This window comes from Erithacus rubecula (genome assembly GCF_903797595.1).
Source record: "Erithacus rubecula genome assembly, chromosome: 2".
NCBI classification, from domain to species: Eukaryota; Metazoa; Chordata; class Aves; order Passeriformes; family Muscicapidae; genus Erithacus; species Erithacus rubecula.
Window position 1 is genome coordinate 10597892 of NC_136685.1, and position 22309 is coordinate 10620200.

General features: G+C 41.3%; 1 protein-coding gene across 4 annotated transcripts; it reads left to right on the forward strand.

Moving 5' to 3' along the window:
* The first annotated feature begins 6985 nt into the window (after positions 1 to 6985).
* Positions 6986 to 20619, forward strand: LOC306798435 (uncharacterized protein). Of its 4 annotated transcripts, none has more exons than XM_079298455.1 (22): positions 6986 to 7581; positions 7831 to 7883; positions 9865 to 9957; positions 11131 to 11258; positions 11936 to 12079; positions 12678 to 12761; positions 13289 to 13456; positions 13525 to 13621; positions 13712 to 13935; positions 14666 to 14819; positions 14894 to 15102; positions 15190 to 15307; positions 15425 to 15630; positions 16091 to 16208; positions 16714 to 16883; positions 17640 to 17713; positions 17796 to 17917; positions 18716 to 18905; positions 19294 to 19435; positions 20001 to 20097; positions 20239 to 20309; positions 20402 to 20619. In XM_079298455.1, exons 1-21 carry the CDS (start codon positions 7559 to 7561, stop codon positions 20301 to 20303), a joined length of 2679 nt encoding a protein of 892 aa, XP_079154581.1. In that variant the 5' UTR covers positions 6986 to 7558; the 3' UTR covers positions 20304 to 20309; positions 20402 to 20619. The 4 variants fall into 4 exon arrangements, with proteins under 4 accessions (XP_079154581.1, XP_079154582.1, XP_079154583.1 ...); XM_079298456.1 differs by having other exon boundaries at positions 6986 to 7156; positions 12678 to 12773; XM_079298457.1 differs by having other exon boundaries at positions 6986 to 7156.
* Positions 20620 to 22309: the final 1690 nt, after the last annotated feature.

Below are 22309 nucleotides of genomic sequence, written 5' to 3' on the forward strand. Positions count from 1 at the left end.
AGTGCCCAGGAAAGCTTGTGTTTCCTGTTTGCTGGTTGGTGAGCACATAACTGCAATTTCATTGACCATGGAATTGACTTTGGAATCTGGCAACATCCATCTTGCCATTTTACTCCTAAAAACCTAATCTCCTGGTGAGGTCCCTTGACCTTACTTCACTTTATGGCAATAGCAGCCTTCAGGAAACTCTGGATTATCTTCTCCCCTTTCTCCAAAACTTCTTTTGTAATGTTGTCCATATGATGGTGTCATCAATTCACTGCAGGTGTTCTGGAGCCTCCCCTTTCCCTGCAGTCTGACTCTGCTGCAGCCATGCTAGCCCAGCTGCTTCCTGCATCTCAGAACCTGCATTACCCCAGAAGAGAGAGCAAATGTTCCCCTCCCTCCTCCCAGGAAGAGACTCCCTTTCCCTGCTCCCAGCAAAGATGGGAGATGGTGTAGAATAACCCCCAGGTCCTGGCCATGCTCCCCTCTGGCTACTGTAAAAATTAGCTCTGGCCAGAACCAGGACACTGCCAAACTAAGTGCCCATGGAATTCTGAAATGATTGGTATTGTAATTCTGTTGTCAGCTACCATGGCACTCAGTGGGAGCTGTGGTTCAGTTGCTGAATATCTTCAGTTTCCCTCCATGGAGAGGAGTCTCTTGCCATCAAAACAACTTCCAGGATGCAGGACAGGCTGTTACCCATCCAGACACCAGAGCATTCCAGCTGGGGAAGGAAGTCTGGCAAGGGAATTTGGCCTTGACCACTATGGAGAAGTGTGAGATCACAGAATCATAGAATCATTTAGATTGGAAAAGAGATTTACAATCAGCAAGACTAATCCTTAAGACATGTAGTGTATAATCTCCAAGTGATAACCAGAAACTCATGAGATTTTAGCACAACATCAAGGCAATCTGCAGAAAAACTCCTAAATTCTTCTAGATTTAATTTCTTCTGAATTCTTTTTCTCTCCAGACTGAAGTTCAGTTGTTTTGAACTTTCTCTTCTATTAAGTATTTCATTATTTCTGCTCCCTATCTCTATTTTGAAGTAAAACAAATGTCAAACTTATTACCAGGATATAATGCCATTTTTTGACTGCAACTAATGAATGTTCAATGACATTTATTGTGGAATCCATAGAGTATATGAAACACTGAACAGATGTGACCAGTATCTCATTAGGCCACAAAATTTTCCTGTAAAATACATAATCTAGAGCAAAATTCCCCTGTATTCACCCAAATATAGTGTAAATCTAGATTGATTTAATTTAAAATATTGATGTTATTTTAAATTAAATGATCTTCCACTCTTACCTGGCCATTTTGGTGCACATATTCTGTAGCATAAGAGCAGTTCACAAACTCTTTTTGTATCTTGCTGAAAAGTACTGTGAACCATCATTACCCCTTTTCATGTCATTACCCCTTATTCATGTCTTATAAACAGAGAATGTAGATACTGGTGTCTCATGAGACTTCCAAGATCACTTAGAAAATCTGAAGCAGAATGCCCAAATCTCAGTATAATGTTCTAGTTCAGTGCAATGATTTCTGGTTTGTCTTATTGCTCAAGATGAAGAAGGGGAAAAAGAGAGGGGGAAGAAGAGCCTGGAAGACCCAACAAGTTTTTGATTAGCACAGTTTTTCCCACAATCTGTGGAGTTCGGTTGGAGGTTAAGACTATTTTGCCATTCTGACCTTATTCATAGGGTACTCTCCATATATGAGACTGGTTCCTTGCATTTTTCACTGGACAAGATGAGGATATTCCCAGACCTTATCCATGTGTTTCATGGTCCTGCATAAAGGCCATTCATCATTTATCTTTTGTTATTAGAATCTCTTTCCACAGAAGGAAATCTGGAAAAAAAAAATAAAAATTGTTTCCTAACCATCATGAAAAAATACAGCAAAACCTTTAACTAAACCCTGAACTCTTAGCCAGTTCCAGGGACAGGAGATGCATCATCTGCAATTATCTGCAATACAGATAAACAGTGACCAAATTGAAGGCAGTTATTCAAATTTTCAATTATTCAAAATAAGTAAATAATTAAACCCAAGTTTTTCACTGATTACAGTATGCTAGGAATACATCCTCCAAATTTTGGCAGCCTAATCCAAACCCACCAAAATCAAAGAGGATCAGATTGTTTTTCATTTAAGACTATAGATTTAAACATATGACTTCAATAAATAAGCATAAAAGTGCATTTAAATAAATTACAATTAGACTTAAAAGTTACATTTTATGAAGACACTCTCAGAGAATTACTCTTCACTTGCTTATGTATTGTTTCATTTGAACTGCTAAGAAGAAATGGAATTACTGGAACAGATGGAACAAATCTGGTTTATTTGCAGGTGATTACACACTATTTTCTCTTGCTATCTCTGTTGCTACAAAGTCTAATTAGTACTGGTATATGGTTGCACACCAGAGAAAATATCCAACCTTCTCAGAGCACCAAAGATTTACTAGAGTAGTAAAAGATGTTGCAAGGTCTCCAAGACTCTACATAAATAAAGACAAGTTTCCAAATCAGTGAAATATGAGTGTAAATACAGAGCAGTATTGATAGTCATCAAGGAAAAGAAATCTGTCTGAAGAGGAGGGGGATTGAAGATGAGCTAAAAATACCAAAAGATTCTCTCTGTGTGACCCATCTGTATGACAGGAGTTACTTTATGTGTCCATTACTTAGGGATATAAATGTGCAATACCATCTTTAAATATAGACAAAGAGAGAGAATGGCAGGGAAGAGTAAAATGTGTTTGTCTATGTTTGAAAGAGAACTAGATCATAGATTGCATTTTCAATTTAAGAACAAGTCATTCTTTCCTTGTTTATTACAGTCATCAAGCAACAATATATAACTACATATAGACAAAGAGAGGGTTGTATGGGGGCAGCAATTATTAATGGACATTATTGAATGATAAATAAAGAGCTAGCTCAGAACTGGTATTCATTGCACACAGATGTCTGGACCATGGGCAGATGTCTTAAATCGTCTACACAAAGCGCTTTTGTGCTATCACAGTAATCTAAATTGCTTTGCATTTGGTTCCAGGCATTTCCACACACTGCTCTCCACCACACATAAATTCCTATTTTCAAATCCACTCTAGGCTTCAAGGGCCAAATTATTTCCTGGTGTAAGTCTTTGGCTCAATTTGGCTCAGTTTTATTGATGCAGACAAGCACTGGGGCTCATGTTCTCAGTCACAGGAGATCCTGTACATAACACCTTAGGTTGTGGTGCTGCTTCTGGGCATCCTCTGCTCCCTGTTGAGGGGATGAAAGCACAAGGAGGAGGGATGATGCCATGGCTTCATGCCTGCTTTGTCTGAACTGTATAGCTGTGACCAACACTCTTGAGGGGAGGCTTGCTTCAAAGGTCCTGCTGTTCCTTGTTCAGAGAAGAAAGCACTGCCACAGCCTGCCTTCTAAAGCTTTAACTTGTGACCTCTGTCCTTTTAAATGCAGTCAATCATCATACCTACTGCCCTGGGCTACAGGGGAGCTGTAAGAAACCACTCATGACTCTGAGACAGGCACTGTCCTGACTCTCTGAGGTCTTAGAACTACTGCACTCCCACAGCAGGACTGTGCTTCGCTGCAAATCAAGTCAGTGATGATTTAGGAAATAATTTGTATCCCCAAAGGAGGCATATCTTGCAGCAGAGACAGCCCAGTGTAAGTTGCTGAGTTTTAGTTAATGGCCTCATTCTATCTAATGTGTCTGTCTGCTCTTGCAGATATCACTTACAGATGAACTGTGTGTTTTCTGTCTCCCCATTTGTTTTTTTACATGGAAAATATTTGAATTAGGCTAGCACATAAACACACTGTCTAGGAACAGATTAGTGGGAGAAGGAATTAACAGAGAGAGACAGATGGAGTAGTAGTTTGAATATATTATTTTGCATTGCAACCCTATAAAGAAAATGAGTGATGCATTTCCTAGTGGACATTTTACATGGGTCCCTTTATAAGGGTGAGATTGCAAAATCTCTCTCACTTTTACTATTCCTATTAGAACAGAATTATCCTTGATGTTAATTTAGTATGCATTTTTGCATGCAGTCACAATAGCTCTCAAGGTATATTTAACAGCCACATTAGACTGTATGGACTGCCTTTTTTCCTTCTTGCTGGCTTGCTGTGGGACAGCTGTCAGTTAGATGAAAGGCCAGTAATATTAAGACACCCTGTAAATAGTTGTTAGCACTGAGGGTGTGCATAACATCACATTGTTTCCTCTTCTTCTTGTTCTGATACAGATTGAATGGCCAAAAGGAATTCCTTTTCTGTTATACTGGACATTTTGACCATATAGTTTGAGTAAAGCCTTTTAGATTTCACTTAATCTTTAACAATTAAAACTGTGACAGACAATACTTCTTGCTTTCTTCCACAACTCAGAAACATAAAAGTGTACAGAAATTAATCTACAGTTGATGGGCAAAAAAGGAAAAGTAAGGAAAGACTGAGAGTGACTGTGGGTAAACTGGGTGGGTGATGTTTTCAGTAACACTGTGATAAGGCTGTGCTGTAGCAGACCAACTGCAATACTTCTTCCATTCCAGTAAATGGTTGTCAATTATTTGGATACTGTTTAAACTGCAAGGAGTGAGTAAGACACCTCTAGAATGCCATTTTACCCTGTAACCCCAGCCTGCATGTGAGTATTGGCAGACTGAAGAATAAAGGGAAACATGGCAGGAATCTGTTTGGGATGAAAAGCAACAGCAACTTTGACACTGCCCTGAGCCAAGGGTACCATTACTTGTGATGAGCTTGTCAACAGTGCAGAACTTCAAATGCCCAGTGGAGCTCATGCAAACCAGATGAATTCTCAGTTCCTTGGTGGTACCCAAAATCAAGTTCAGGAAAAATGGGATAACCCTTTTGTAATATTGTAAAAGCACACTGCACACTGAAATAAATCCATAACTCAAATGTTCTCAGCTCTACTAATATAAAACAGGGTCATACTATCCAATATTTAAGCCCTGACTGCCTGATTGTGGGCTTATTTATTATTAGAAGCCATTATCTATATAATACCCTTGGTGGATAGTGCTTCTGAGGAAAACTCCTTCTAAAGTTAAAAATCTATCACATAGGGAATTTCAGAAGGAAACGACTGCTACACAAACCAGTAGGGAATAACACTTGTTTCGGGAGTAAAATCTAACATTTTGGAGCACGGCAAACTTTGGGTTTCACATTCAATTAATATTTTTATACTCCTGAAGAGGTGGGAGGGGTTCAGTGAGGTTACCCGTGTCAGCAGCCCAGGTCCCCGGTGTAACACACCCTGTGCGATCTCTGCTGGGTTGAGCAGGAGCCGGGGCTCAGCCGCAGCCCGGGATGCGCTCCCGGGAAGGCGCCGGGAGCAGCTGGGCAATCCTCCGGCTCCCTCTCCAGGACATCGGGCTCAACTGCAAATAAATCCTCCACTCTGCGGCTCCCGCAGCCTCCCCACGGGCAGAGGGAGGAGCAAACCCGAGTGTCACAGGAATAAACCCAGGACAGACGTATCCCCAGTACAGGGTTCATTCGATACGCGGCGCAGTGAGAGAGGGATGCAGGCAACTCTGAGCACTCCTCAGGAAACTCCGCCAAGCACCAGCAGTGCTCAGCACTTAGAGATGATGTGAACAGACACCACAATAACCCCTTTGCTCACTGTGTGACCTGGCCACGCTCTGAGCATCAGCAGCTCAGCAGCCCCAGGAGCATCCTGCTCCCACACATCACTCACCTGCTCACACCAGGTCACCAGAGTGCACTCCTGCACATGGTGGGAAACTGTCCCTGACCCACGCTCAGGGCCACAGGTGTAACTCCTCTGCCTTCAGCACACAGCAAAGGAATGCTGAAGTCCTTTTCTCTGTTTGTGTTCAGATTCACTTCTCCATTGGGTTAATTTTCTCCAAATTTGAGGATAATTTCTGCTTTGGTTGTTCTATACATACCCCAATGAAATAGTTCTTCATTTAGTTTGTGACACCCATCAGTGTTTAGCTATATTCCCTTTTACTGTAGCTTTTAACCCAATTGCCTTAAAACTGCATTTTATACATTTGCTTCTGGCATTCTTCACCTGTCTAGGCAAAATCTTCCACAGAGAAGGCAGGGTGAATTGGCTTTGGGTGGCAAGATTTTCATAGAGCTACAGAGAGCTTCAGTGAGAAGTTGCCAGAAGTTTCCCTCATGTTCCACATCCAATACCAGCCAGCTCCAGGACAGACATGCTGCTAGCCAAGGCTGAGCCCATCAGGGATGATGACAGCATCTCTAGGACAAGAGTTAAGAAGGGAAAAAAAAAGCCCTATGCTACTGCAGTCAGGAGAGAGGAGCGAGAATATGTGAGAGGAACAGCCCAGCAGATCCCAAGGTCAGTGCAGGAGGGGCAGGATCTGCTCCAGGTACTGGTACAGAGATCCACCTGCAGCCCAGGGGGGACCATGGGGGAGCAGAGACCCACCTGCAGCCCAGGGGGGACCATGGGGGAGCAGAGACCCACCTGCAGCCCAGGGAGAGCCCACAGTGCAGCTGGTGGGTGCCTGGAGGAGGCTGTGACACCTGCAGCCTATGGGAAGGACTCACATTGGAAAAGTTCACATAGGACAGATTTCTATCGGAGAGACCCCACACTGGAGCAGGGGAAAATTGTGAGGGGTCCTTCCCTGAGGAGGAAGGAGTGGCCACAGCCACCATTCTCTGTTGTCCTGTGCTGCTAGTGGGGACAAGGGAGTAAAATTTGAAGTGGAGTGCAGAAAAAAAAAATGGGTAGGGGGGAAGAGCTTTTAAGATCTAGTTTTTATTTTTGATAATCCTACATTGATTTGATTGGCAGTACATTAGACTGATTTCCCCAAGCTGAGTATTTTCCCCATGATGGTCACTGGTGACTGATCTCTCCCTGTCCTTATCTGAACCCACGAGCCTTTCCTTACATTTTCTCTCTCCTATCTAGCTGAGGAGGGCACTTGGCATCCAGCCAGGATCAACCCACCACACAAGAGCACAGTAGCTGCAAAATGATGGATTACATCATGCTTTATCAGAACAGCACCAATTTCACAGAATCACAGAATCCTCTGAATTGGAAGGGCACCACAAGGATCACCAAGTCAAACTCTTAAGTGAATAATCCATAGAGGGATCAAAGCCACAACTTTGGAATTATTAGCAACCTGCTCTAACCAAATGAGTCTTGAGAACCTGACAGTTAAGAGCTGACAGACATAAAAAAAAGAGAGACTTAGGAGCTAAATAGGAGCAGATTTAATCAGTAAAGCAAATAATCAGGTGATGTGAATTACAGGTTTGTAATTATAAACAGCTGAAAAAGGATCTCATCAATATAAATGTGGCAGCCTTTCTATTTAACCCAAGACCAAAAAAAGCCAGAAAGGTTTTGATTTCTATGCAAAACTGAGAAAGGAGGGGTTTTTGGTTTTTTTGTTTTGTTTTTTGGGGGTTTTTTTTTGTGTGTGTGGTGCCATAAAAGCAAAAGCACCATACAGAGACTGAGCAAATGAACAATGAAGCTGAGCCTGGTGCAGAGGTGAGAACTCTATGGTTGCTAAACATAAATGGTCTTACTTAAGGCATTAGGTGTATTAACTTTTCTGGTTTACCTTCCCTAATTTTCTAGAGATGACTAAGTAAAATCCCTTTTTCTAATTGCCTGGTCTAGAATTGATACTCTAAACTTAAGGATAGTTTACTATTCTGGGGAGAACTTTCTGAGCAAGAAATTTGTTATCAATGTGCCCTGACTGAAACCTCTTCTAATCCCTGTCTTTTCTTACAGGTTGTTACTACTAAGGATAATTTTCTCTGGGGTATGGACTCAAGAGACACCAGGTAATGCTGCTATAAACTAATTTTGCATCAGTTTCCAGGCATTTCCACAGGTGATATCTAGGCTTATGTGTGTGTTTCAGAAGAGTCTGAAGCTCTTTTGGCAGCCTTACTTGCATGGTTTTTTTTGGTTTTTTTTCTGAGAAACTTTAAACTTACAGGCATTTGCTGGAAACTGCACTCTAGTTTTATGGGTCACTATATTAAGCAAATATTTCTACCTTTCCTTGCTTTGGTAACAAGTACCTAATGAATTAACAAGGGCTTTATTCTTATTTTCTGGAGTGAAGTTGTTGTTAGTCACCATACAACATGTAAAGTCTTTTATTATAGTTTAACCTAGCTAAGTACCAGGCAGTTGTGTGTTCATTCTTCTCACCCCAGCAGAATGGGGAGGAGACTCAGGAAAAGCCTCATGGATTGAGAACAATATTTTAATAATTGGAACCAAGTACAATATGACAATACTAATTATAACCATAATTTTAATTTTAGAAGTTATAAAACCTAAGAAAAATTTGTGATGTACAATACAGTTGCTCATTTCAGCTGATGCCCAGTCTGTCCCTGAGCAGTGATTTGTGTCTTGACAGTGCAACCTCCTGGCTTATTGTGCACCTCCTCCCTGACACAGCATAAGCCACTTAAAAAGTCTTTGGTTTGGTGCTAATCAGCAACAGCAACAACCAAAACTTCAATGTGTTATCAGCATAATTCTTGCACTGAATCCAAAATACAGCTCTGTACCATCTACTAGGAAGAAAATAAACTCTATCCCAGCCAAAGCCAGGACAAAATATTATAAAGGTAGCAGTGATTCATCTCAGAGTAAATAGTTTTCTTAGCCAAAAGTCTTTTCTTACAAAACAGAGCTGGTCCTGGAGCAGCTGATGCAGAGAGCTGTTTCTAGGACTGTCTGCCCTACTCACTGTGGGTAAGTATAAAACTCATTGGCAATCCCCAAAGATCAAAGTAAATAGATTTTGGAGAAGGTTTTATCCAGCTTGAAGCAATTATCTAGCTTCTGCACTGAATCCATTTGGTTTGTCATGTTCCCCAGCATCTGTCTGCTGCTCCTTAGTGAGACCATCTGACATGGGAGCTGCATCACTAGTAAACTTCAGGTCACAGTGCTGAACCCTCTAGGGAAAAGAATCCTCCCAGCTCTTAAAATGCACCATTATTGTGGAACATCTAGTTGGCGTTAGCTCATTAAGCCATAGAAACTCCTGCTTGAAGCAACAAATCCCCATTTATTAGACATGTATGTTAAATGAGAAGCCTTCTCTGGGTCTCTAGCCCTGCACTTGGGACAGTGTGTACCTGCTCCCTGCCTGGAAGAGGTATGGAGCCAGGGTCTGGTTTATGCTGTGCTGACAGCTTGGGGCTGGAGCTTCCCAAGCCCTTGCCTTTGTTCCTGAGTGGTCCTTTCCCAGCAGGAGCCAGCTGGCTTCTGGTGCTGGTACTTGGGCAGTGACCAGGGCAGGCTGATGGACAGCTCACGTGGCTGCTCTCCATCCAAACTGGCTTTTGGTTCTTCTTGTGAATAGAAGGGTACAGGTGGAAGTTTCTGGTTATTTTGTGGTTTGTTTGTAAGGTTTTGTTGGTTGGGATTTTTTTTTTGGCTAAGAGGTTGGGGTTTTTTCTCTTTTTAGGAGTGTGTGGTACTTTCACATTCTGTTTTAGTTCATCTAGGGTGTTCAGATTGAGGCTACCAATGCAGTACCTTTTTGACCCTGTTCCAAAATCCTATTTCCATGACTGGCTGTTGCAGGTAGCATTGCCAAATCATCAAACACCATTGCTAATAGGATACTGACTTTGGAGCTAACTTTTCTCTGGAATTACTGACAGTATAAACACAGCCAGAGATGTATGACTGTTACAACACTGACTTCTTATAAAGCAATCTGGGAAGTAGCAGATTTGTTTGTATCTTATTTTGAATCCCCATCTAACCAGTTTTTCAATGAATTTGACACAGGACCCATGAGTTTAGAGTGCTTGGGAAACCTTCTGAGGATAAAACTGAGTGCAGAATACTTTGAAGACAAATACTTATCTCTTTTTGTTGTTGGTAAGTTGATATAGAAGAACATGTTAAGAGAATTTCACATGGTGAAATGTTTAAAATTCTCTGAGATCCCTCTATACTAGAATCCCCTGGATTATTCTACTATTATAGGGCTTAGGCTGGATCTCATTGTCAGTACCTTGATTTCTGTGTAACCTATACTGTTGACTTGTTTTTTGATAACTTAGCCATGATTAGACTTGATTTTGCTGTCTTTGGGCTCAAATTGAAATGCACATGGTAGTTTCTAGGCATGTTAAAGCTGGTGGATTTTCTTTGTGATAAGAATGTTTTCTAGTAACAGCACATACAGTTCTGAAAATTCACTAGCTGAAGCTGTCATAACATTACTGATTTTTGCACTAGTGGCTTTTCTCTTTCTTCCCTTCAGTTTGATGGAGGTGTATACTTAATGAAGTTTAAGAGAAAATAGCTGGGACCTCTAGCTATGGATTTAGCAGTCAGCAAGTGGTACATTTCTGTGAAAAGCATCACTGAATGCCCTGGAAGGACACAGTGATAACACTTTTGGGCTATAAACACCTGCTGTAAGATTACATGTATAAAATGTAAATTTGGCCTTGAAAAAGCTCTCCATGTCATCCATTCTTCTAGAAGGTTAAACTTGTGTCAAAACCCACTTAAAACATGTTCTTTGTTCAGACATCTTCACTCACACACAAAAACACTGTGCAGCTGAGATAACATATACCTTAAACCATAAAGTGATCCTTTCTGGAAGGAAAAAAAAACAAAACAACTAAACCACAAAACACTAAAAAACTCAAAACCATAAAAATGGTTTGTATGTTTTATATACTAAAAACATCCAGGGTAATCTTTAGTGTGTTCATCATCCTGGTGGATTGTCTCCTAAAGAGTCTCTGCTGGACAGGCATCAGAACATGAGCCTGTGCCAGCCACAGGTCAGTGTTCTGATGTTGCTGTTGTCATCTGTCCCCATGTTGGTGGTTTGGGGCTTTATTCCATCTTCAACTCTTCAGCTGCAACTGTTTCCTGTCCCAGTCTGCTTGTAACTTTACCTTTCTTTCTTTACATTTTGTCACAGCTCTTTCCCCACTCTGCCATTCTCTGAGCCCAGGGGATGCAGCTGGCCTGTATCAGAGCAGGAGTTATACTTGTTTATACAGTTCTTTTCTATTTATTTGCCTGTAGACCAGTCTGGCAGAGCCTGGGAGCTTGATGAGGCCATGGCAGCACAGTGTGGCTATACAGTAACTTACAACACCTTGAGGAGCCTGGAGCTCCATGCTTCTGCACTGAGCTGCCATTCTCACTTAGAGGTAAGCCTGTTACAAATATTTTGACTACAGTGCTCTTGTACACTAATTTTGTGAGAAATTACTGAATTATTAATGGACATTAAATGAGATGCCATAATGTCTTGAGTAACTGTTAGCAGAGAAGAATTTAATTTTCTTCAAATGTATTCAGAGGTCTGAGACTATTCCATTTTTCCATGATATTGCCATTTGGAGGGCTTACAATGAACACAAGAAGTGTATCACATGTGCCCTAAGAGGGCAACTGTTTTCTTGTGGATTGCAATAGGGAATTGCATCTGGCAGCCATGTTGCACTCTGCCCTAACAATATTTAGTGTCTTGAGACACATTACAGTAAAAACTCAAACTTTGGTTGCTGGCTCACTGCTTCTGTGTCATAAAACAAAAAATCAGTAATCTCTTGGGTTTGTTTGTTTTGTTATTTTTTTATTGCCCAATTCTGGGGCTATACAAAAGGAACAAACCTGCTGCACAAAGTATTGATGTTGCTATGTAGCCATACACCTATGTGCATAAATTTTTTTTATAGTTAATGAAGTTGAAAGTGACTATGCTTCAGTATGGAGTTGCTGTTCTATGGATGTGTTTTGTAACTTATTTTAGGGTCACATGGATAGGTGGTGCCCAGCTAGGGAAAGTCAGTCTAACAGGCAGATGTTCCCTTTACCCATGCAGAAAGATGTGTTCACAGTAACTATACAAATCAAAGCATCTCATATTGCTGATATGAGCAATGCTACAACTCATGTGAAAAGTGCAAGTTGCCATTATGGTCTGTGGAGTCCCAGAGAGTTAATATGTGAAAGTAACTACATGGAGGTAAGTACTTATGGAAAGTGCTAAAAGTAAAGAGGTAAGTACTACAAGATGCTCTTAGGTTGTGTTTCCAATGCATATTCCTAGAATTTAATCGGCTTCAGACTGCCCCACCATGAGCAGCTTGTTTGTGAGTGTGCAGTATGCATCTCAAGTGATACATTTACATTATGATTGCATAACCTATATTAGCAATAATATCTAATAAAGCTGTGAAGTTATATTCAAAAGGTTAAGCTTATAGATTGAAGTCACGAATGTTGCCCCAAAAAACCTTATTTGAGACAACAGAGAATGTAAATCTCCTGAAGGAAGTTTCCCTGCTGAATTTGCTGGGGAGGAGTGCAAAAGGGAAAATGGACTCCTCTTGGAAAGAGGATGTGGGTCAAGAACAAACTCTGGTCTGAAGTGGAAATAGAAAGTAGAAGATAGGTGGAAAATAAAAAGAAATTGACATCAAGCAGACTATAGATAAATCACCAGACATGGTGGCATCTCTGTCTAGAAAATGCTGGTTTCCCTTGAAAAAGGCTTGTAAACTGTTGAAGACAAGGAAATAAATGCTATCAGCAAACCTCTTACAGATGATTTTTCCCTTCAGGTTTCTGTCAGGAGGGAGGTTCCACAGTCTATAAAAGACTTTGTTCAAGATGAACCTGAGGACTGGACTCTTGTATTTCCAGAAGTAAAACTACAGGTTTTCTTTCTAGCAAAAGCTGGTGCTACCTCTGGCATAACTATCCTTTTCTTTAACCATGCAGTACTTTCAAAAAGTATTTAAGTATCAAAAACAGAACTTCTGTATCAAGTGGTTTTAGTATATTTTTATAGATTAGAAGTACAGACAGCTGCAGGCAGAAATCAAGTCTTCCACAGGGGAGAGACTAAGCAAAAAAACAAAAAAAAACCCCAACAACAAATCTCTTTAAGACCCCATGGCCCACAAAAACTGTGAAGAGGCTTTTTTTCCTTCTTGGACTCTGTATGTGCAGAGTCTGCAGCAGTGCAGTTAGTGCCATTATTCTCTGTTACCCTTAATATGGGAAGTTTTCTCTATGTGTGAAGTTGGGAAAGCTGGAGGGATATGCCATTAGTAAAATTCAAAGCAAGGCAACAAAACTGCTGGGAAATTCAACACAGTAAATCATTCAATGCAGAAAACCTGTTACTTTGAACATCACGTTTAAACTATTGATGAATTTCTCTGGATAGGCAAAGGCAGAAGAAGCCTCAATATGGCAAATAGTATTTCATCAGCCAGAAGAAAAAAGGGCTCTGCTTGTGAGCAATGCTTGGAGTGCAGGCTATGGACTGAAGAGCACAGACTCCAGGGTTCTGCTGCGAGTGCCATACACTGCTGCCCAAGTTCAGCTGCTTGAGGTAGGTGAGCTCCTTCTGGCCCAACAGGCTGCCAGGCTGGGCAGTCTAACCAGATGCCTTCCTTACAGGATCAGGGAATTGCCTTTTCTGTGCTGAGATCAAGCACACTTTACAAATACCAGCGGGTGATCCTGATGGTGGACACTGCTGTGGCATGTCCTGCAGGTAAGGAGTGTGGTACCTGCTCCAGTGCCAAAATGCACTGGGACAGACTGACAACCTGTGAGCTGACAGCTTTCATGTCTTCTCCCTAAGATGGTGTGGAATACACAAACAAAACCATCATCTGGACTGTTCCAAAGTATATTCCACCACTCTATGCTGGAGTGACTACCTTTAAGGATGTGCTTGTGGAAGCTGGTGTGGATCTACACAAACTTTCTGCCAAGGAAATCGCTTCCAGAAAATATGTGTTATTGAATGAGCTAAAAGCAATTAAAATGAAGATTCCAATTGGTGCAGAAGGTGGTTATTACAAGGTCAGTGGCTTCTATTTGGTAGCACTCAAGCAATATTCTGGGATGTTTGTTTTCTGATGAGGAATAATTCATCTTGTGCCTTTCAAATGAAGGATGGCAGTGAGGGAGAACAAAAGGTTTGTAAAAAAAAAATCTCCAGAAGCCCTCACCAAAGATAGCATTTGTAATCACCACTTTACAAGAAAAGAAATTCTTTATAAACACAGTAGACAGAATCCTACACAGAACTATTGATTAATGATTTCCTCAGGTTAAGACAGAGCTTCCACCTATTACTCCTGACATCATGCTCCTCAGAGATGGTCCTAACTGGGTTGTAAAGCATGCATGGGTTTTGTTCTATTTTATATAGACCACTTAAGAGAATGTGACTAACTTGTCAGTCCAGCAGGTCATGTGCTCTTGGGATGGGTTGGGACTACACATCTAGATCCAACTGCTTGGGATGAGCTGAGTCCTGGGCAAATGCAGCAACTGAATTTTTGGTGAAGTTGCAGGAGCAGCCCTATTCACTGTCCCCTGCTCCTTTGAAACTAGGGGAGTGGAAGATCATTTTCCAAAAGAAGTCTTCTGAATATTCTGAGATAATCTAAACATTGTTACAAAAGTTCAAGATTGTTGAGTAAAAAGGGCAGTTGGTTGGGGTTGTAGATTTAACCGACCTTGATGTTCCAACATAACTCTAATGCAAAATCAAGCCATACTAAAGGGTGCTGATTTGAAATTCTAGACTTCTGTGAACAATGGACAGCTTGGGATAAAATATACCATCAACCTGTTCTTGGAACACCAGTGGGAAGACAGCAAATGGAGACTAACCAAACATACTATCATCAAGGAAATAGAAACACCATTTGAACAAGCAGAACTTACTATAACCAACAGTAAGTAGCTGAACATTTAATTTACCAAAGGTTTTGGTACTGTTAAGAGTTTAATGCTATTTATTCCTTTTCAGATTTAAATCTGAGTGCAAGGCTAATGAATGTTACAGTGGGGACATTCCTCCCAGATGTTGAGCTTGTGAACCTAACCATTGAAGGGGTTGCTGTGGCTGTACCTGAAGCTGTTCAACATGGCTACCTAACACACAGCACCAAATATGCTAATGGAAGCACAGCATATGTAATACAAGTCCCACTTGATGCACCAAGTGTTAAAAAAGAGGTGTGTGCTAAGGCACTGCAGCATCCCATGATATAGAGATGGTGATACCACTTGGTGATTTTTCATGTCTAAATCTGATTTTCCTAGTACATGAGAGAGGACATGAGAGCATACACCCTGAATGTCACACTCACATTCATCACCTATCCATCAAGTGAGACCTTTGCTGTCCTGGTAACTGCACTGTCAGCTGTGAAAGATGCAGGTAAACTTTGTGGAACTTGGGTGAAGCTGCCTCAGCCTGGCTGTGGACTGGGCTGATTTCAGTCCCAGGGAGCAGGATTAAACTGATGGCAGCTGCCTCACTCCTGGCTGTTTTCAGTGCTGCCCAGTGCGAGAGGGTTTTGTGATGGGAGGAACCTTCATCTCATTATCACTCGTGGGAATGTGGACCAACACTGGCTACCTTTCATCTCAGACTGGCAGCTGACCCAAGAGGCTGCACGGAAGTACAGCTACATTCTGAGGGACAATGGCACTCACCTGGCAATCTCTGTCCCTTTCCTTTCTCCCCATGTCAGCTATGAGGTAAGGCTGCCAAGATGTAGCAATTGAAAGGCACATTCTAATTGTGAGATGTCAATAGGACACAGTATATTCTTGAAGGCAAAATAAAACTTAGAGACAGTCTTCAAAAGTATAATGAAGGATTATTTTCTGCCCTTGTAAGAAAACTTTAATTTCCCTTGGTTGATGTTGGCAGAAATAGGCAAGGGAAAAAAAACATTCTGCATTTACTTTATGGCTGAGTGCCTTTAGAGACAACTACACATGCAGTGGAGTTTGTATTGCATTCTTTTGTAAAACTGAAAAAGCTCACTGTGTGAGCTTCTGGATTAAAAACATTGTTTAAATACATCCTGTGCATTTGACTTTGCTCAAGCACCCTTGTCTATGGCTTGTGATAACCTGCCCTCTTGGTTTTTGAATGCTTTAGTTGAACATTGTGTCTTTATTCTCTTGTTTAACCTGTGATTGTCATCCCCAGGGCTTTCATAACTCTGCAATAAAGGCTTCATTCTACTTAACCTTGAAGGATGGCATCACCTTGGCTCAGAGGAGAGATTTCTCAGTTTCCTGCATATTTTCACCTTCAGAGCTAATACGTAATAGCATGTTGAGGATTAAAATGCTATTTGAGTTGCAAAACCAAGCTATGCAGTCTGAGATGTTTCTAGGTTTTAGAGTTGTGTGGCTTGTGTTGTCTGCTTGTTAGATTTCCTACTAGTTAATGTGCCATGGGGCAAGTCAAATTAAATATTGGAGTGACTGTCCTCCCTAGTATAGGAATGGGGGAAGGAAGTGGGGAAGTCTGCACACCTCTAAAATCAAGAGGCTTTTTTAAAGGGTTTTTGTGGTTTTGAGAGTTGAATTAAGTGGGGGTTTTAGGTGGAATGTGGGGAGAATCAGCATATAAATTAGTCATTCTAAAGCTACTTGTCAGTATTAAATGTATTGAGTATCTTGGCTAGAAAAATCCTTTTGAAGAGAGTGAGAGCTCCTTGTGAGCTGCCAAAACAACTCACCAGCAAATCCATTCAGAACATCTTTGTTAGGCTACAAAAGGAGTTTGAATCCTGATCTGTATGAAAATGGATGTTTCTCTTTCAGAGTGCCTGCCCAATGGCACTGTGATTGTTACTGCAATCAAACTGCTAGGTGGTGAAGACCTGGACACTGCTCTGCTTGTCCTGAGGGACAGGCAGTGCAAACCCAGTCTGGTGACAGAGCAGACTGCAACCTTCAAGTTCAATGTGAACACTTGTGGAACAAGTAGAAAGGTAAAAACTTGTCGCATGAAGTTTACCCTGCGTTGGGGTAGGGTTACTGCTAGACCTGGCAGAGGTTCAGAGGTGAGCAGAAGCTACATGGAAATCACAGCTGAAACCAGCACAGTATCACATCCAGGTTCTTTTTCTGAGCTTACTAAATTCAGTTGAACAGGAGTTCTTATTGACTAAAAATGTTTTTTCATAATCAGAGGTGCTTTTTGGAATTAGCCTTCAGTCTGACACCTCTGTGTTGTTTAGTGGTGGGCTTGAATGTGAGTTTATGGTGGTCAGATATATCTGTATACCTTGTAGAAGCTGGCTGGGTATTGCTAATGACTACATGGCCAAAGATTAGAGTAAGTATTGTTCCTACCACCAAATACTGTACAAATAAACAGACAAAACAAATGATCAGATCATGCCTAAATTCAGATCATTATAAATGCAGCTCATTTCTGCATGGTTGCATCTCCTGCTCACTGATTGAGTAAACAGACATAGCTGCTGTTTTTTTCAGTACCCATGTGCTCCTTTTCTAGGGTGTTCTGTCATATTCAAGTTAATAAACTTTCTTCTTGACTATGGCATAGCTGTCAGCTATGGTCAGCTTTAGTTCATTGGGCTGCTGGCTGGAAATTTCTGGCTGTTTCTAAGCATACTCTGCTCAGTGGAATCTGGCAATCAAGTGGAGGGATGTAGCTATTGTTCCAAACACAAATCAGACTCTAATGTGGCTGTCCTGTTTGTAATGTGTACATCTTCCAGTCCAACAGCACAACTATGACATATGAAAATGAAGTACTCTATTTCAGACCTGGCAATGATACGCCCATATACCAGTAAGTATCATTCCTTTAAAAAAAAAGGGTTTTCATGTTATTTTGACTGTAAAAAAATCTAATGCTAATTCTCTTCCCTCAGACTGAAATTTCTCTGCTCGTATGCAGTCAGGCAGACTGTTGATCATGAATCTAAGAAGAACCCACCACCCAGTATTAAGCCAGGGTTTGGCTGTCTCAATCTTTCATTGAAGCTTTTCAAAGGTAACATCTATGATTAGACTCTATAAAATCATAGAATGGCTGAAGCCAGAAGGGACCTGAGATTGATCTTACTCATCCACTCTGTTCAAGTAGGGCAGTGTAAAAAATATTGCCTTGCACCATGTTTAGATGACTTTTAAATGTATCAGAGGATGAAATGGAAAAATTTTGAGGCCTCTAACAGGAATTTTCCATTCCAAAATGCAACAAAAATGGTCAAATATCTGTAGTGGAACAGCCTTAACATTACTGACACATGTATGGTTTTCCTGCTTTGCCTAGGCATGATAGAAATTTTATGCAGTGAATGTGGTGCCAGTTTCTCACTCCTGAAGTGTTGCTAAGCAGATTCAGCAACTCACTGCAATAGCTGTAACCTGTGTCAAAGATGCAATGTTGCTTTTAAATGGTACCTATGCCAGCAGAAAGGGCTGACTGAAGCCTGAACCAAACATTCACAGTGACTGGAATGGCCATTATGGGTTTTTTTTAATTGATTTTCCCTTCTCATTAACTTTGAGACAATTTTGAATAAAAATCTAACTCTAATGGATTTTTGCAGAAGGAGTGTTTCATTTCAGAATCCCCAGAGCCAGGGTATATGGTTGAGACTTCTGCTTTCATTGCTGATCTTGCTTTCTTGCCATTCTTATCCCCATTTCTTGAAATTTGTATGCTGTTCCAGGTTTTAGTATTACTGTGCCAAAGTAAATGGTTGTGGAAAAAAGAGTGAAGCAGAGAGTTTGTGAATACTTACCCTACAAAAAGGAAGCTCCTAATATCAATATTCTCTTGCAGAGAAATCCTATTCAGAGCCCTACCAGGAATCAGAATATCCTGTGGTAAAATACCTGAGGGAGGCTCTGTATTTTGAAGTTGAACTTCTCCAGCCTAGAGATGCAAGACTGGATCTCAACCTGCATGACTGTTGGGCTACCAACTCCCAAAGCCAGGACAGCCTCCCCCAGTGGCACATCCTTAGCCATGGGTGAGGAAGGCTTCCCTCCTCTGTTTGGTAACTGCTCAGCACAAGGTGCTGTCCTCAGGTGGGAGGACAGGGGAAGTGGCAGAGGTCACCTTGGAGGCAATTGCTGCTAATCTGTGGAGTACTTGGTGCCAGCATAGTGGCTGTGCCTTCTGGGGGCAGCAGGTCATGCAAGGGGCCAGAAGTGCTTCTGGCTAACAGTTCTGGCTGGAAAGAAAGCAAGAAGCAACCCTGACTGTGGCCAAAGGCAGGGATCACAAACTGGGGAGATGGTATTCATTCCTCTATGGCCCAAGGAAAATGGAGAATGCTGTATTTCACCTCTTTGCCATGTTTGAATATCTGGGAGAAGGTTTGGATTAAATACATTTTCTCTCACCTTCCCATACAGGTGTGAAAACAACAAAGACTCCTACAGAACTGTCTTCCACAATGTTGATTACAGCCTCAGAGTAAAATTTCCTCAGCACTTCAAGAGATTTGAAGTGAGGATGTTGACCTTTGTCCAGGACACATCTCTGTCACAAGAGCAGGTGAGTGTCTCTGTGTTGTGAGCTGTTGGCAGTCTGGCAGGTGAGCCTGGGGTGGTGCATGCAGCCAATGCTGTATAAGGGCTCAGCTGGCCAGTGCCTGGGGCTGTGGACACCTCTCTGAAGGCATAACACTCTGGAAGGGATGAATGAAGACCAGCCCCTTTGGTTCTGTTCACAGAACAAGATTATAGACTCATTCAGGTTGGAACAGACCCCCAGGATTCTCAAGTCCAATCTTTAATGATCCATCATGCCCATAAAATACTATTGTGAAGTGCCACGTTTATTCATTTTTTGAACACTTCTGTAGACAGTGACTCTATCACTTTCCCTGGGAGACTGTTCCAAAAATTTGTCACTTTTTCAGTGAAAAGCTTTTGGCTAGTACCCAACCTGAACAGCTCCTAGTGCAGTTTGAGGCCATTTTCCCTTGCCCTGTGACTAGCTGCCTGGGAGAAGAGGCCACCCTCCATCTGGACACAGCCTTCATATCCTTTGGAATCAGTATACATTGGATTCCAAATAAGACTTTCCTAGACATAATCTAAGTACTCTTGTCTTGTAGCTGTATTTCCACTGCACTGTAGTGATCTGCAACACCAAGCAACAACCTTTAGACATCTTTTGTCCAAGGAGATGCAATCCTGGGAAACACAGACTTGGTAAGAAAACAGGCATGTTTCAAGTCTCTCCTGTGTTTTTGCTTGGCAATTTAGCATGTGCTCTCACAAGTCATGTTAGGTCCCAGACTTTTAGTCCTAGATTATGCTGTACAGGGAATGAAAAGCTGAAATGTCTTACAGCCCACAGTGTGCATCCACATGGGCAAGTGTCATCTGGACCTGTGCTTGTTAGGAAGAAAAACTAAGGAAAGGTTGGTGTCAATCTTAAATTACACTACTGGAACACCAAGTGTATTGCTGCTGTGATGTAACAGACTTGTGTGTGCCTCTCTTCTCCCTACAGGTGAATGCACCAACTTCTGACAGACTGAACAAGAGCTACTTTGTTTTATGAAGTCGCAGTTAGGTGGCATGAGCAAGCACAGCCTGCTGCCCAGATTCACAAGTAAAATTTTCTGTGGTATCTACTGGGAAAATAGATTGTCAGAGAAAAGGGCCAATTAACCAATATTGTGTGTAACTTCAAGTTAAATTATTGTATTGTTCTTCTCAGTTCCTCTACAGCATTAAACTTAGACTTAGTCTTTTGTGTGTTCATCTGACCTAATGAGCTCAGCTAACGTGTCTGAAACTTGTTGCTTTGGAGTTGGAAGCATCTGTTTTGGAGTAGGGAAGAAGATGGCAACAGGTGTGAATTTTATTGTAAACCACTACCACTTCAAGCTTTTTTTTTTTTTTTTTTTTTTTTTTTTTGTATGAACAAAGGACTGCAGGGAGCTTGATGTCAGTAAAAGAATGTGGAGCTTTTCCTGGAGTAAGATGGGATGAACATCCTTGAGCCTGTAATGGCTGTTGACAGGAAGGCTGTAAACTGTGGTTCTTGCAGGATGGTTGTGGCTCTGCAGGGTCCAGTTGCCTTCCCTAGGTGGGTCAGATCACTCACAAGTAACATCAGTGACTGCTTAGCTGAATATCCTGTCAGCCTAAATGGAAACAATTTGTAGTGAAGACTTATGATAGTAATAATGACAGTACATGGATTCTATCTGCAAAGTGTTCAGAATTTTTCCTTAGAAGAGAATGTGATGCTTAGGGGTTCCTGTCAGAGTTTCTTATGTGTGTTTTGTTCGTTTTTTTTAATGAGTAAAAAATTTCTTGATTTCTTCTTTGAATCTGAATAGTGGTGTGAAAAGAGTTTGGATTCAATATTGTGTTTTCCTGTTCTAATGAAAGCTACTGCTTAGCATGAATCTTGATCCTTTTGGGGTAAATACACAATAATGGTTGTCTGCTTTTTAACTTTAGATTACAGAGAATTATACAACAGGAAATTTCTATGAAAGCTAACTTGAGCAAGAATGTATTTTGTAAATCTATTAGCATATTGTGAGATAGCATAGAGTAGAAAAAAATTGTATTTCTGTTGCTACCTATACAGAGATCCCCCTAAACAGTTTGTGCTGTAATTGTAGCTCATGTAAGTCTTGTTTGTCTTCCAGTTGCCTGCTAAGCATATTTGTAAGAAATGTCTTACTGTCATGTCTGGAAAAATCTATGTGGGCTTCATAACGAGATCCAGCAGACAAGGCTATGGTGATGAAGGATTCATTTTGCTACTCCTGTTGTAGGTGAAGACTAAAGCCATGGAGCTGTGATACTGAGGAATATCAACATGGTAATATCAGGAAAGTGCAGAACACAAGCCTGACAGCAGATTTGACAAGTCAGTGACTTGGCAGCCAGTACTTTCCCCTGTGTTAACCCACTGAGGATTAGGTAGTGCTCAATCTGCAGGCAAAACCCCTTAAGAAATCAAGGGAGACACCTCTAATGTGCTGCCAGGGTTTTGCACCTAAGAGAACACAACAGAGGGTGCTTTAAGTGGTGTGGTGACTTCCCTGTCTGACATTGTGCTGTCTCACCAGGCAGTGTTTTCTCCAGCTGAGTGAATGACAATCTTAATCTTCTACCAGCACAGCACAGGCTGCCTTGAGGAGCCTGAGCCACCTTCTTTCTTACATTTGTGTGGGGGAGAGTAATGTAACCTTTAGGAACTGCTGTGAAAGCCAAGCCTGCAGCTGGGCAGCCAACTTCAGTACTGTTAGCTCTGTCTTGATTATGGCTTCCTGGTTTTTCTTCAAACCAAAACTCAAGGACGTCATCAGGCCTATAAATCTGGTATTTATACTCTTGTCTAAGACACCTTCATTTATTTTCATAAGCTTAGTCAACACCTTGAGATATTTTATCA